The sequence below is a fragment of the Coturnix japonica genome, chromosome 1 (genome assembly GCF_054131305.1).
Source record: "Coturnix japonica strain WE chromosome 1, WE-NBRP24, whole genome shotgun sequence".
In the NCBI taxonomy this organism is placed as follows: domain Eukaryota; kingdom Metazoa; phylum Chordata; class Aves; order Galliformes; family Phasianidae; genus Coturnix; species Coturnix japonica.
In genome coordinates, this window is record NC_140663.1 from 61,109,138 (window position 1) to 61,125,436 (window position 16,299).

The 16,299-nt window shown below is 38.3% G+C and overlaps 1 protein-coding gene across 1 annotated transcript; it reads right to left on the minus strand.

Annotated features, from left to right (window-relative positions):
* Positions 1–326: 326 nt before the first annotated feature.
* Positions 327–6,358, minus strand: LOC107317127 (sulfotransferase 6B1-like). Its single transcript, XM_015869435.3, has 6 exons — positions 6,137–6,358; positions 5,057–5,241; positions 4,332–4,458; positions 1,870–1,964; positions 1,523–1,709; positions 327–473 (listed from the first exon to the last, which is right to left on the minus strand). Exons 1-6 carry the CDS (start codon positions 6,279–6,281, stop codon positions 355–357), a joined length of 858 nt encoding a protein of 285 aa, XP_015724921.1. The 5' UTR covers positions 6,282–6,358; the 3' UTR covers positions 327–354.
* Between the last annotated feature and the right edge of the window lie 9,941 nt (positions 6,359–16,299).

Genomic DNA, 16,299 nt, shown 5'->3' on the forward strand with positions numbered 1-16,299 from the left:
GTTGAAGTAGATTTACATGTAAAAAAATGGGTCTGACACCTGGCTATAAAACCATGAAAATCTGCCCTCTGATTGAGTTCAGTTCCAGAACTGTGCCAGAATTTTCCTGTCCCCAGATCTCCATTTTACAAGCCTTGTTCACATTCCTATTGTTTGACTATGTGAAAAGTAAGGCTGATAGATAAGTTATATTTATGTAAACAAGGTAAATGAATGTGGTCAGTGCTTCTTCTGTCTTTGTGGCGTCAGTTCCAAGAGCAGCTTTTTTTCTTTAAACTTCTCTTAGCTCCCATCCAGATTTTCCCAACAAATGCTCTGTCTGCATCTTTGGTAAGTCTTGTTGTTTCCATGAATTTAGAATTCATAGGTGAGGTGTTTTGCCATTTTGCTGAGTTTCATTTTCTCACCGAATACTTCTTCAAACCGTAAGTTCTGTTTTGGAGTGAAATGGTTCTTCCAGTCACCAACAGTACCTGGAGGAGCAGGGGCAGAAGAAGAACAGTGAGTCTGGCAATATGCAGCAATGAAACAAATCAAAGGCAGACCAGTTTTATTAATGCTGCAGTTGGCACAAATTGTTATTGTGTTATCAACCATAGTCTCTGTGATAGGTCATGATAGGTCATGATTATGAGTAATTCATTTATTGACTTAGTGAGACTTTGATGGGAGAAGCTGAATCATCATCCATATTAAGCCCTAAGGCTTGTTTCTCATAATGTGTCAGCTGGCAGTGCCAACAATACTAAGTGGCACAATGAAGAGTAACAGGTTTTCAAGGTGGAAATAGAGCTCTTTTTCATCTCAGCAGAGTCATCTTGCCTCATCTTAGATGTCTGCCATTAAAGGTCTCTACCTGGGTTCTTCCAGTAGAGGCAAATGGTTGCTGGCTGAAATTCATCTCACCCTTGTCAGCATATAAAACCTAGTAGCAAGGAAACAGCTCCTGTGCATGTTTTTAAGTCACATATGAGCTATGAACCGCTGAAGATTTTACAGCAGATCCCAATTTGGCCAAGACCTTAAGGTGATCTGTTAGGTCACAGGATGCTCTGAGTCATTGTCAGCATATTTCTTGTTTTTGGAACATTTCAGTAAGATAACAGGGAGTACAGAGGATAAAGGCTACCACCAGAGTCCCTCCTAAGAAATGCACCTTTTCCAGTCTAGCAAACCAAGTGACCTTCACTGGTAATTCGAGAGGAGACTCATAGAGGCTTGTGAGAGACTGAGAGTAAACTTTAGATACAAAAATGCAGATAAAGAGTAATGCTCTGTGAACTTTTCTTTAAACTCCAAAGCTCATATAGAGCAAACGCTTCAGAACCCCTTCCATGTTCCTCTAGCGTAAACATGCATTTGCAACTGAAGAGCTTAGAGAACGTTTTGTAAAAAGGCTTCAAATCAGAGAATCCAATTGCTGTTTCCTGGGAGTGACTTAAGATGTCTTCAAAACCATCTAGGCTTCTGTTGGATAGGTCCTAATTGATGATTCTGTATTAAGTTAGGACAATGAAGTTACCTTTTCGGAAAATTAGCTTCCTGTTGGATGTGAGGGCACAGACGGTGTGACTGGGATCACTGTTTTCTTTTTCTGTGTCTTTTTTCATCTCTGAAAACGATGACTTCTTGCAGATATCTTGGATATCTTCATCACTGATGCTTATGCCCAGGAATATGCTGATTTCCTTCACAATCTTGGGGAGATTCTGAGATGAGGAAGAATAAAGCTTTTATATTTCTGAGATGATAATCAGACTTTTCTTTGTTATGTAAATTATTGTTTTCATCAGAATTTGCTCCTTGATAGTTTAATTATTTCTATTTATCAGTAATGAATTCTGAAACAGGAACAGAGAGCATGTTTACCTTTTTCATGTCTTCATAGAACAAAAACAGTATATTTTTGTCATTTTTATGTTCTTCCCAACTTAGGAAATGATCAAACCAGGATCCACAGACAACTGAAAAGAAAACCCATACAGATTAATGTGTACTTGGTTAATAAATAACTCCACATCTCACAAACTTTTAGGGGAATGGTTTCTTCTTGGTCTGTACCCTATGTATGTTCCTCTAAATCTGATTAAATTCTTTTTGTGAAGTGATTCAGATTTACAGTCCAAAGAAATTACCATTTCTGTTAGAATATATATATATATATATATTTAATATTAAAATGACAGGTTATTATGGAATATGGCACCATAGTAGAAATAAATCCAAATCTAGTGGCAGGCCTTTAGTGAAGGCAAATGTATGGGCAGAACAGGATCTGAGCATCTGAGCAAATATCTGTAGATCTGTGGTCAAAGTAAAAGAAACTAGGAAAATAAACTAGGAAATAAATGAATTATAAGTATAAATATCACACTAGGAAACAAAATTAGGAGTCTGTTAAATGGAACACACTATTGCTCTAGCAAAGAAATAAGAATATTTTCAATAGTCAAGGAAGAATTGATCTAAAAATTACTTATTATACAAATACATCAGTCAGCCAACCACACAGGTAACTCATGGCTTTATAACTGACTCATAGTACTTGCTTTGTCTGAATAATAGGAAGACAGATAAATTTCAGCTTTATTTTTAAAAAAGCAATTCTGTCTCTTCTGGTTCAGAGACAAGACTGGCCATGTTGACAAATGAGCTGAACGCCTTATCCAGGATACTGAGAACTTCATGGACAGAGGAATTGTGAACTGCAACCTTGCATTATGCTTTTACCATAAAAATAAAATATTTAAATATCGTAAAGGATGCCATTTTGTTTGCAAACATTGAGACATATTTAGGTATTTTGCTGAATGCTTTAGCCTGTATCCACCTGCTGCAGGAAAACCTTGTCTAATTGTAGAGCACCTGTGCACCACAGTGTGCAATTAAAGCCTGCTAAACCCCACTGGGAATGCACCCAACAAGTGCACCTGCTTCCCTTTAGCCCACATCTGTGCAAATGCCCAGTCCTAACAAATAGGCAGGTTTCCAAAATCATGGAGTCTACACATAGATTTGGAGTATCTGCTGCTTTTCTTTCCTGTTTCTATCAGGGTGATAACCTACTTATCAAGACAAGTGTCCAAATAAACCAAGTTTGCCTATTAAAAAAGAAAAAAAGAATGAGTGACTTTTAGGTTCTATAAGCTCTTAGACTATAAGACTGCTATTGTCTCTGTTGTCTCTGCTGCTCTTGAGCTTTTACTCTATGGGTTAATGCTGTAGGGGTGAACCATCCTGCCTCCAGTACCTGAAAGTCAGAGGCCCTTTTGGCTTTGATGACCTCTCTCCCAGTTGCACCTCTTACATAAATTTATGTTGTAACCAACATAGTTATCTTTTTGTACCATGTGTAAGCATAATGAAAACAGCAGAAGACTACTAATTTACAGACAAATGGGAAATGCTTTTAAAATTTGGTAGTATCCTCTTTTCTTTTGTTTTTACTAATTGATGTTCAGAGGTGTTACTAAACAAGCAAAGATCCTGCACATCACTGAAGCATGTGTCTTAGGGCTGCTCTGAACAAGGAGCACAGGATCCACAAACCAGTTGAAAATACAGACTGACTTCTGGAGCCTTGATACAAGCTGACAAGGGCTGCACTGGCACTTTGCTTTGATATTTTCAAGCTCATCTATCATTGTTGCTGTTATCACCACTGTGGGTGTATAGTAGGAACACGTGTCCTCAAAGGAGTAATAAAACACTAAAAATGGGAGTGAATAACAGAACATGGTCCTGTTGTCAGGTTCCTTGCCACTGCTGCCACTCACACAAATCTCAATCATGTCCTTGGTCTTTGGACCCCAGGATTAAGACAACATATCAGGAAGAATGTGTTCAGAGGTGCTTGTGAAAGCGTCTAGACTCCCTCTGAAGGGTCACCTAAGACCACCTTCAAGATTAGAGAAGGCACTAAGCCTGTAAACATGGCTCTATGAGCAGCCTGGAGACAACCTCTGTGTGTGCCACCTGCCCTTCTGAAGGACACTAATCCATATATTGCCCTCTGGGCATCTTCAAACAATGCCTATGCCACCAGCCTGCATCCACCTGTCAAAATACATCCTTGAAGGGCTGAAGACAACATCCTATTACTTGTTCTTAGTTTAGAATTGGAATTTATCTTGGAAAAATAATAAATCTGAGGATTTGTGAATTAGGAGTTCAGCAAGGAATTTTCACATAATTAATATTTCTTAACTGTTTCTGTTCAGAATAATATAATAATAATAATAATAATAATAATAATAATAATAATAATAATAATAATAATAATAATAATAGTAATATAAGCTGAAAGAAAAAATTGTAACACTTATCCTTACCATCTCCTTCTAAGAACAAGTCAAGGAAAGCAGTCCAGGTATCTATAGTGGGAAGGTTTGGATTCTCTTGATAGTAATGATACATGGAAACTGCAGTATCTTTTGGATTTCTGCTGATATAGATCATCTGTAAATGAAGACGTTATGGTTATTAATGGTGATGTCCTTTTTGCTTTGTAGGAGCTGTGTGCATAAATGTGGCATTTTCACATGCAGTTCCAGTGTCAAAACCCTTTCTTCCAGGGTTTGTCCATCCTTAATGACTAAGTCATTAAGATAGAAATGTATTAGTTCCCGTTAAAGCAGAAGTAAACAGTAGTTAGCAAACACTATCTTGTAGACAAATGTATGTTTCCTACAGATGGGTAATGATTATGCTTTATCAAAGAGACTGTTTTCTTTTAACTCCTGAGTTAAACAAACTCCCACACCTAATATATAAAACCATTCCCTTCTTCATTCACAGAACAGCTGCAAAATGTCAGTTTTTACCTTTCACTGAAATAAGACTTGTCCCAAAAGTCTGGCTTTGGATACTCCCAAAACTTAGAACTTCTAAGATAAAATCTGAGGGCCAGAGTTGATTTTTATAAGTCTCTCATGTACACAGCAAACCACTTCTGGAAACTGTAAGTCATTTTAAAGTGTTTAAGGATCAACTAGACAGAATAGATGCCTAACAGGCATTTAACATATCTTACGGCTTTTATAACTTTTTGACTTACCTTACATTTTTTACTCTTAAAATGCTGAGGCAACATGTTGTAGTCTAAGTGTGTTGGTATGATTCTCTTTGATGACAGCTGATTCAGTTCCTCCAATTTGGACACGTCTCCAAGTTCAATGGGAGTTGTTAATGTAACTGGAGTATTGTAAAGCTTTGTTATGACTCCTGCAAGCCAGTGAGTGCCTTCAGAAAATTAGTTTTAAGGAAAAAAAGAAAGAAGGGAGAAAGGAAAGAAGATTTGTTAGTGAGAAAATATATGGAACATGCAGTCTGCATGTGAGAACAGCTTGCTAAACCCCAGGATTCAAGAAACTCTGTAACTGAGTGTTCCTTTTGGCTCTAGATCTGTAAGTACTGGAAAAATTCTTGTTGTGGATAAATTAAAAACTCTGTGAAAAGCACTGATATTTGTATCAAAACAAACTCATTGGATACATGGAATAAAATTCTGTTTCTTTGTTAACCTAGGTGATTATATTATTCCTATTGCTTATTTTAAAATAACCTGTTTTTCAGGGAAGGAGGGAAGGAATCCTTATAGTAACTGCGGCTATTGGGAAAATAACTAATTGAGCTTCCACCCTGATGTGAGTTTCCATGTGTGTGAGAGCTGAGGAGAGAAGGAAGAAGAAATATCTACAGACAAGAGTCATACAAATGACTTAATACACCTCTTCACTTGCTCATAATTAAATGCAGAAAGTCCTCGGGAAAATTCTTCCAGTACAGATTTTGCTTACAAGAAACAAAAATCTATTTGCTTCTGAATATGTAAAACACCTGACAATATTTTGTATTACAGAACCAAAAATTATTTAAACAAATAGTGTTAGGGTTTTTTTTGTTTTTTTGTTTTTTTGGTTTTTTTTTTTTTGTTGTTGTTGTTGTTGCATTTGTGTTGGTTTGGTTCTTTTTATTTGTTTGTTTTGTTACTTTAACACTGACTAAGAGAATAACATACCCACATACTCAAACATCCTTCCCTGTTTCTTTTATACGAACATTTCACAAGTAATTTAGGCAGAGAACATGAAACAATTGACACATCTTGCAGTTAACATACAAAAGTTGAACTTACCAGATTTGGGGTAGGAAACCAAAAGGACATCATCTTCTCTAGCATCAAATGCATCCAAGGAATTTAAAAGCTCTGGAGAAGACCTGGTGGTAAAGGAAATCCCATTAAACTTGTGAATGAGTTCTGCCTCACTGAGGTTGGACATGTTTGCTTAAGCCTTCGATTCCTGCAAATCAGATAGCAGTGAAATGACGAGAGGGTTTAAGAGTAACCTCTAGGTCAGATGGCTTGAAGTAACAAATTGAGACCAACAATACAAACCTCAAGCTTATATAGTTTTCTGTGCATCTTGGATATCGATTTTTCAAGTTAGTTGATAAAGGCAATTGAAATATTAGAGGTCATTTGATAAATAACAGAAATGCAGTGTCATCAAAAATGTGTGTCGTCATTTATTAGCTTTCAAGAGGAGGAAAAGGAGTGATAGTCAAATTATATTAACTGTGGGAAATGTCAGACTGATCATTACATGTTGTCATAAAATAGGATCAATGTAATTCAACAAGTTATATGAGGGCTGCTCAGAAAGTAATGCTTCCTGTTTTAAAATGTCCCACAAAATCAGGGGTGGATGTTGGTGCAATGACAGTAGAGGCTCAACCTTCCCACCAGTATCTCATTACATGTTGTGGCTGTGTGACAGATGGCAGCAGGGGGGCAGTTCAACATTTGATCAAAATTACCTTAAGAAATATGAATGAATCACATGAAAATAAACAGCTCAAATTTGAATGAAAGTATCTTAAGGTGTTTCATACTTCAAATTGCATTTTCATTGCCATACATTAATCTTCTCTGGTGTGATGCCAGGACCTACAGTCTTCAATATTATTTTTTTTTTTTCTGGATTTCTTTCTGTGCTTTTGTTGCTTGTTTTCTAAGCCTCAAAAGTTTCCTGGAATAAGAACAGCTGTAAACTGGCCTTCAGTCATCTTCATGTTATTTTCACCAACCACTCCATGATTTCAGTATTCCCATTGAAAATCTGTAACATATCCTGCTGAGGTCCTTCAGAGTATCCAATTGAACTTGTAAATCTGCATGTAAATCTTGTGGGGGTTAACCAAACCTTCAGAAATTTCCTGATCCTCTTTTTGTGGTAAATAACTGCTTAGGTTTAATCATTGCTGCTGACTGCCATATGTACCAAGGATGAGATGATGGAGATGTCCTTCTAAGGAACACTTGACCCACTGAAATTACAGACAAGGTGTAAGGAATGTTACCAAATTCTGCACATGCTTTTTTCTAATTAAATTTCCAGGAAATAAAAACAAAACAAAACAAAACAAAACAAAACAATAGGAATGATTTGTTTTCCTTCCTGGGCATTACTGCCAGCCTACCAGTCAAAGAGAAGTCAGCAAGTCAGGAAGCCTATATATTCTCATCTGTTTTGCCAATAAACTGTTAAACAGGTACAGCCTATAAAACATGCTCTATATCATCAGTAAACTCAGTCCTGCAAGGCCAGGCATGGATCAGAGTAATGTCAGTTATGCTCTGGAGATGTGTGCCCTAGCAATAGGGATGAGAAGAGAGACAGGGAAATCTTTCAGGAATTAATGAGTTGATCACTGGGACATTTACCTCAAGTACTGTGCTCAGTTTTGGGCACCGCAGTACAGAAAGGACATTGAGGTGCTGGAGCAGGTCCAGAGAAAGGCAGCAAGGCTAGTGAAGTGCCTGGAGAATGTGCCCTATGAGGAGAGACTGAGGGAACTGGTGCTGTTAGTCTAGGGATAAGGAGGTCGAGAGACATTATTGTTCTCTTCCAATACCTGAAAGGTGATTGCAGTGAGAACGTGGTTGGTCTCTTCTCACTGGTGACAGGTGACAGGATGAGGGAAAATGGCCTCAGGTTGCACCAGGGTAAGTTTAGGTTGGATATTAGGTAATGCTTCTTCACAGAAAGGGTTGTTAAGCACTGGAATAGGCTCCCCAGGGAGGTGGTCAAGTCACCATCCCTGGATGTGTTTGGAAACGATTTGGATGTGGTGCTCAGGGTCATGATTTAGCAGAGCGTTGTTAGTTAGGGTAGTGTGGTTTGGTCATGGTTGGACTCGATGATCTTTTCCAACCTGAGTGATTCTATGATTCTATGACATCTCTAGTTAGGTGCTTTGAACATGTACTCATATTTCTGAAGAAGATGGGCCACTGCATAATATCCCAGCCCTTTCTACTGGAAAAATGAAAGGCACAAGAAACACATGGACATCAATTCTTTTTTAGAATTTGAAGGACCTATCAGTGGAACCAAGCTCAATGTTTTTTCCTTGTTCCTTGACCTGAAGACCTAAGTTACTAACACTTTGCACTTCATGGTCTAAACTCTTGAAAATGTATCTTCTGTAAAGAAATTTCACTTTGTATACTTCAATGAAATAATTTTGGAGGCATAATGAATCCTGTTTCTGTGCATTAGTCTGAACTTCTGAGAGATTTCTAAGGTTATTTTGCAATCATCATTCATATGCATTTAGTATAGGTTAAAAGAACTATTACCTTGACCTAGCAAAAATAAGCTCACTGTAAAATATATTGTTTATTTACTATGCCTTTTCCCTTCAATTTCTTCATATGTACTTATTAAGCTCTGAGTCAGCATACTTGCCTAATCTAATCACTTGCAACCTAATTAATCATTCACAAAGGAAATGACCAAGGTGTAAAACAGAAGCAATACAGTAGCATGGCAAATTCCAATTCTTTTACTTCATCTAAATTACTTCTTATACTAGCTTCTTTTTTTAGAATCCATGTAAATCCATGGGGAAATCAGTGCTCCTTAACAAATCTTGCCTATGCTTAAAAATAAGGCCTATTCTGAAAAGTGTGCTCTATCTTGAATGCAATGATTTAAATAGAAAGAGAGCATTCAGCACCTTGCAGGACTGCGTACAAACTTCTGTTTTCTGTGCTAATGTAACAGAAAGAGAGAATGGGTTTAAAAAACATGAAGCCAAGTCCTCCCTCCAGCTTTCATCATCTCTTTTGTCTGTATTGCAACACAAAATATAGACTATAGCTTTCATGTTTGGCAATCTAGTACTAAAAAATTCCTGTGTCGCATAACCTCCTCCACAGATTCTGAATAACTTCTCTCAACAGAGCATTGTTCTTGTCTTGTTCTTGGCACTGCTATCAATGAAGAGGGAGCACACATTTTATCAGCAGGTTTAACAGAGACCAGCTTTCAGGAGAGCAGTCTTGAATCTGGAGTTGGTGGGTGAACACTGGGCTGCTTCTGCCTCTGTATCAGACTTACCTTATGCTGTCTGTATCCTTGTTCTGGTGAGTGAATTCATTCCATTTTTTTTGAACAGCACAAAAATTGAGCTGCTTCTACCTTGTCACTTCCACATCAAGCTCACCCTTCTCTTTCCAGTTTGGTAAAATGCAGCAGCATGTGCATTTCCTTTAATTGCAGATCTCTGTACTGAGCCCAATCACAACATTGATCCCCTTCAAATACATCTCAGATGGTAGTACTAAGGGTGATGTAGTAAAAAATATGCAGGAGAAATCAATTGTGTTGTTTACCTGACCTAAAGCCATACAATATATTGTTGTCATTTTGATGAATGAATGGAGAGTTAGAAGAGACATTGGCAATTGGTGCACCTTGAATTGTTCCCAGCTGCCAGGTGATGTGACAGTCAAAACCACTTCATCCACAGGGCATTTCATTACTTTGGATTTCCAAATGTAGACCCTGTGCTCAGTACGCTTCCTTGCAGTTCCTGGGCTCTTGCATGTGGGCAGAAAAAAACCCCTCTTCATTTCTCTGTAGATCAGTGCTAAATACATACTGTGATTTCACAGCTCTGATTTCAAAAGTTTGCTATCTGTAGTGATTACACCCACATTTAGGTATACTATATACTATGAAGAAGGTCAATGTGCAGAGTCTTTTTTTTTTTTTTTTTTTTTTTACAGCAGGTCAGATTATAAAGTTCCCTGTCCTCATTTGATCCTTTCCGCAACACATCATTGCCCAAGTATATTTTGTGCCAGCTGATACAACTAATCATATTGCAGAGCTGAGCTCTTTGGAGAGGGGCAGATCTTGCAGGTAAATGTCATGGCTGAGAGATGACTGTCACTGAATGGCTTGAGTTAGAAGGTATCTCAAAGATCATCTAGTACCAGCTCCCCCACTGTGGGCAGGGTTGCCAACCACTAGATCATGCACTAGATTGGGTTGCCCAGGGCTCCGTCCAGTTTGTTCTTGAACACTTCCAGGGTTGGGGCAACCACAATTTCTCTGAGCAGCCTATGACAGAATCTTACCACACACAGTTAAAAATTTTCCCCAGACATCTAATCTAAATCTATCCTTTTTTAGGTTAAAATTGTTCCCCCTGTCCCTATTACTATCTGCTTGTGTAAAAAGTTGTTTTCCCTCCTACTTATGAGCTCCTTTTAAGTACTGGAAGGCCATACTGAGGTTTCCCTGGACTTTCTCTTCTCCAGACTGAATAAGCCCAGCTCCCTCAGCCTATCTTTGTAGGAGAGGTGTTTCAGCCCTCTGAGCATCTTTGTGGATATCTTCTGGACCTGCTACAAAATCTCCACATCTTTCTTGTGCTGGGGCCACAGGCCTGGATACAATACTGCAGGTGGGACTCATGATGGTGAAGAATAGGGGAACAATCACACATCCTTGCTCTGCTGGCCACTCCTCTTCTGATGCAGCCCAGGATACAATCTACCTTCCAGGCTGCAAGTGCACAGTGCTGGATCCTGTTAAGTTTTTTATCTACCAGTAACCCTAAGACCTTCTCTGCAGGGCTACTTTCATTGAGTTCTTCTCCCAGGCTGTTTGTATATCTGGGATTGCCCTGGACCAGTTGCAGCAACTTGCACTTGGCCTTGTTGAGTTCCATTATGTTCTCATGAACCCACTTTTCAAGCCTGTTGAGGTCCCTCTGGATGGCATACCTTCCTTCTGTTGCATCACCTGCACTCTTCGGCTTGGTGTCTTCTGTGGACTTGCTGAGGTTGCTCTCAATCCCATCATCTATGTCACTGATAGTGTTGTTAAAGAGTACCAGTCCCAGGACAGACTCCTGAGGGACACCACTCATCATTAGCTTCTATGTGGACATAGAGCTGCTAATCACAACCCTCTGACTGAGACCATCCAACTAATTCCTTATTCACCAAGCAGTCTACACTTCAAATCTGTACTGTACCACCTCCTGCCCTGCAAAGGCATGTGATGGCTGGTACTTTCAGAAGAAAAAATGCAAAAAATATATATGAAAGGCAAAAAAAGCAAACAAAGGTAAAAGAGATAAGACTGCACACGTGAAGCGAGTCTCCATGGCAAGTACTTATCTGTTAGGTTGGCCAGTTCCCAGGTCCTCAGGGTAAAAGGGGAGACCTTATTCTGCTTATCTATATTATTGTATCTAATGGGCAGGCTTACTGATACAGAATTTCATAATAGCAACTGATGAGTCACTGTATTGTTGCTAGTGTACACATTGATGCTTGGTGATGCCAACTGGTTTATATTTTGATTTGTCAGCATACCTACATTGAAACTGCCTGATATTTTGAAGTATGCATTCAATACTAGGTCAATGTATTCTATAAGAGGCCAAATAAATTTCAGCAAAAAGCCTTCTGAGAGGTGTGTCCTACAGAGATCTACTCATTGTGGAGCATCACCGCACACACAAAACAGAGCAAGGAAACCTGAAGGCAAATACTACCCTGTCAACTCTCACCCTGCCATTAAATCCAGCAGCTACTGGAACCAGCTGTTGAGCCAACCACAAGTAACCCTCTGATGACTTGTGGGCACAAACCAGTAGAAGGAGTCTTTAGGAGGAGTCCTTGTGTCCATACAGTGCTCCATGAGCAACCTGCTGCACTCTATGCCAGCTCTCTCTTGGGTCTGACCCAAAGGACCAGTGTATCTATTAGATAGATACCTTAGATACCTATTAGATGCCTTCTATATCATCATTAACGAACAACCATTTTGTGTCCTGAAAAGTGCAAGATCTCTGAAGTCCTTTAACTTCCAGAATAAAGTTGAAAAATCTGGTATTATTACTAACTACATCAGAAAAGCTATGATCTAACTGAACTAAAGTAGTTACCCCTTTTCACCTGGCTAGAAAATCAGAATCTGGTCCAAACAAATTAAACTGACAATTTCTAGAGGCTGTTGAGCCAACATTCACATCAAATTTTTGATTTGTGGATCCACATTAAGACCTTCTAAATATCATCCAGGTCTCCAGGCTTAATATCTCACACTGACTCTGTTTTCTGAGTCACCTTGCCAAAAGATACCGGTTAATGTGATTAAGGTGTGCTGTGAGGAGATTTATTAGTTCATTTTTAAAATTCAATTTGATTTAGAAGGTTTCACATCTTAACCAGCTTCAGTAACTTCCACTCGCACCAACAGCATCCTTATTAACTGACTGTGTAATTTCTTCAAGTGAGCTGTAATCATCCTACTTTTCCAAAATTCTCCCATCCTGTCAGCTTAGTAGTAACATCATGAGCAATTTTATTTTTCTCTAAAGAAAAGTAAATGTTTCTGAAGACCAACAGGTTAAAAATAAATTTGAGCAAATTAGTGCCAGTGTTACAGATCTAGAATTCCAGCTGCTTTTCACAAAATTGCCCTCAGTTTCCTGCATTTACAGATCATTATTTCTCATACTTGCACCATCCTGTGATTATTGTACAGAAAGAAGAAAAGGGAGCAGGACGAGGGTTAAAAAGAAAATTTATTGGAAGAGAAAGAATGCACAGTTCTACACAATCAATTGCAGTCACTTTTCCAACACGATCCTTTAAGTAAAATAACATACAAAGAGTAAATACAAATATCTATATCCAGACTCACGTTTCTCCAAGGTTCAAGCATAGCTAGTCTTTGGCTCAAACCCATATATTTATTTTAAGAATGCTTCTTCCTGTATTACACGACTGTAAGTCTAGTGCAGAAAATGGAAGATTTAGAACATGCACTGATTTGAGTGGGAACAGTACAGTTATACATGAATTAATGAATCTACCTTTTTAATTTTGAGGTCTGACTGATGAGAAAGAAAATACCGTGCGGCATGGAAATAGAAACACTTCATACAACAAGCTGCAAGAGTATTCTTTGCAGCAGTTCTTGACTACTGAATACAAAAATGGAATATTTATGTGTATGGCTTCTTTAAATGTGCGTGCAGAAGTCACACATATGGAAGAAATGGTTCTAGAATGTGAGAATGAGTGTATGAATATGTGAAATGAATACATGTAAATGTAATCCAGACTTCTTTTTGTTCTTAATAGCAGATAGATCTTCAAAGGCATGATTATGATTACTGCTAACATCTTGCAAACTTGTTAGGCCCATTCATTTCCTTCAGGCTTGTAAAGTTATTTATCCTGCTTACAGTGAAAGATTTGCCATCAGTGTTCTGTCATTGTTGTCAGACACTGCAATAAGCAATGACTACATCACTTTCATTTGATGTAGATATATGAAAATCTTCAAACATTTTTTCCATTACTTCTGTTGCTCTTTTGGTAAAATATGAAAAAGAGGCATAACAGAAAAACAATGCGGTCAGCCAAGAGCAAGCATTTTAATGCAGAATTAATGTTTATTAGTTCTTGAAGCACAAGTCTAGAGATGTATTTTTTGTGCTGAGCAGTAAGCCACTGGTTATTTTGAAATGCATAGATAACATTTTGACTGATATGAATTAATTTCTAAATAACTGCAGATTAGATTTATGGTATTTATTTATTCACTTACTGAAGAGCAGCCAGTTCTACCATTAAGGCAAATTTCTACTGACTAGCAACAAACAGAACTTAGTCTAGCAAAGATCCCTTCTTTTATAAGTACATAAATTAAGATCCCTTATTTTACAAATCCATAAATTGAAGTGTGGTAAACAGCAGTGCTTGAATGCTCTTCCTAATTGCTTTCAGTTTTAACTTCTACAATGCAAAGATCTTGATTTTAGATAATAATATAAACATTGAACTTGTTGGTTGTAAAATTCATAGAAGTAAAGCTGTTATTTTCTGTAGGTACAACTTTGGTCAGTGCTCTCAGATCTTGTCAGGCATTTCAGCAGGCATGCTGGTAGCTAATGGAGAAGCTGGAATTTCTCTCTTCTACTCTGATTTCCTCTCAACATGTACTGCTCTGCTTTCCTTTCCAGCCCTTTCCCACCACCACTCCCTTGTGGATGTGTGCTATCAAGTAACTGCCATAGAAACGGCGAGAAATATGATTTGTACTGACACTTTTTGCTTCTCTGTTGGCACATCACAGCCAGCAGTTTATTAGAGGACATCAAATCAGACCCTTACCTGCAGTTTCATCTCTCCTGCTGTCTTCATCTCTGAGCCTTCACTCAGCACCTCTGAAAGAGTCTGCACACTCTCTTGAGAGAGAGGAAATGAGAGGTGCAAGACTCAGACATACAAGAAAATGATAGCTTAAATGGAGGTCTTGGAGAGGTGCTCAGAACCGAGGTTTAAGTCCATGATCTAACTTACGTGTGAGTGGGTTCAGGGGAGGTGATGGATTTTCCCGGACTCAGGGCCAGTTTCCCACACTCGGGCTGTGTGCTCTTCTCTGCATCAGCGTACATGGTGTCAGCTGTGCAAGAGGCTCGGTCTCTCTCCTTTCTAGCTAGATTTCTGAGGAGCAGGAGAGGAGAACAGATCAGCCATGGCTCCACTTGGAGAGAAGTTTCCTGTCTCTTTCTTCCACCTGAGACCCTCAGCTCATGCCATATCCCCCTTCCAGATCCACCAGCATCTTTCCTTCACTCTCACCTCTGCATTAACCACACTTGTACCTCTTCACTTCTACTTTCTGTCTCTGGTTACATGCAGTCCTCACAATCCTCGGCTACTCTTCTCTTCAACCCTTTGCCAATAAAATGTGCAAGTTTTATTCTTTAAAAAGTCCTTTAAATTTCCCATAGTTGAAAGCATCTCTACCTGACAGCATTTCTCTTTCACAATGCTGATAGAGACTGATGGTGGCATTGGTTGTTTTTTTTTTTTCCTATTTCTACCTATCATATTCAAGTTAATATTGTCTAAATGAAGTTTGGGTGTTATAGCATCACAGGCAGGATGATTTTGTTCTTGAAAGAAACAACATACTTTTAGGATCTGTTTCTCATGCAGAAACTAACCCTGCAATTTGGGTTATTTAAAATGGATCACCTGAAGTGTGACATAACCAAGAGACAATCAAACCAAACCACGAGATTCTTAAATTAATTTGAAATATTACAAGTGATTTGCTATATTGGACATATTAGGAAATCAAAACAGAGAGCAGCCATGTGACAAGAAAAATAATATTCTTACTAGTGGTCTCTTCAGCAGTTACAGGAGCACCAAATCCATAATCTACTAACAATACAATCATTTGCAGCATCGGTAATGCATGCGAAAAAGAACCAAAATGCTGTCAGGAATGTATTTGCAGAATGTAGGTGGTGTGTGCACAAAATCCCCAAAGTACGTAATATTCTCTGAATGTCCATTCCAGCTCCTTTGAATGCTGTTATACCTAATGGGACAAACTCTCCGCTCACATCTGCTTCTACAGCCTTATTATGCTCTTATGGCCCACTGTATCTAAACAACCAAAGGAAAAAAGGGAAGTCAAATGAGCATCTGAACAACCCAGTTTCTATGGATTTGCCACAGATCTCATATTAAATTAGTTTCTGGAGGATGCTGCAGCTGCTACCTAGAAGATCAATCACTTGAGTTTCATTAGATTTGACAGCTATAAATGTTTCTAGATGCCAAATCTGGTAGGCTCGGATTAGTCTCCTTTAAAGTGAAATCACACAAAAGTGTAAGCTTAGGGTAATTGTTCTACTCAGAACGTATAGAAGGTTAAGAGATAAAATTTTTGAGTTTGGGTAAATGACTGTATTTGGAAAATAAAAGTAAGAAAGAAAACATTGCAGAATCTTTGAAAGTAGAAATACAAGTATTTATGTTACTATGTTTTGGTATAACACAGTAACAGGCACCACAGCATGTTCATACTCAGAATTACAGATTTCTTGCTCTGGGAAGTTATTCTGCTATTAATTTAGAATTATTCTGCTGGTTTCTTGGGGAAACATTGTTTTCCTGCT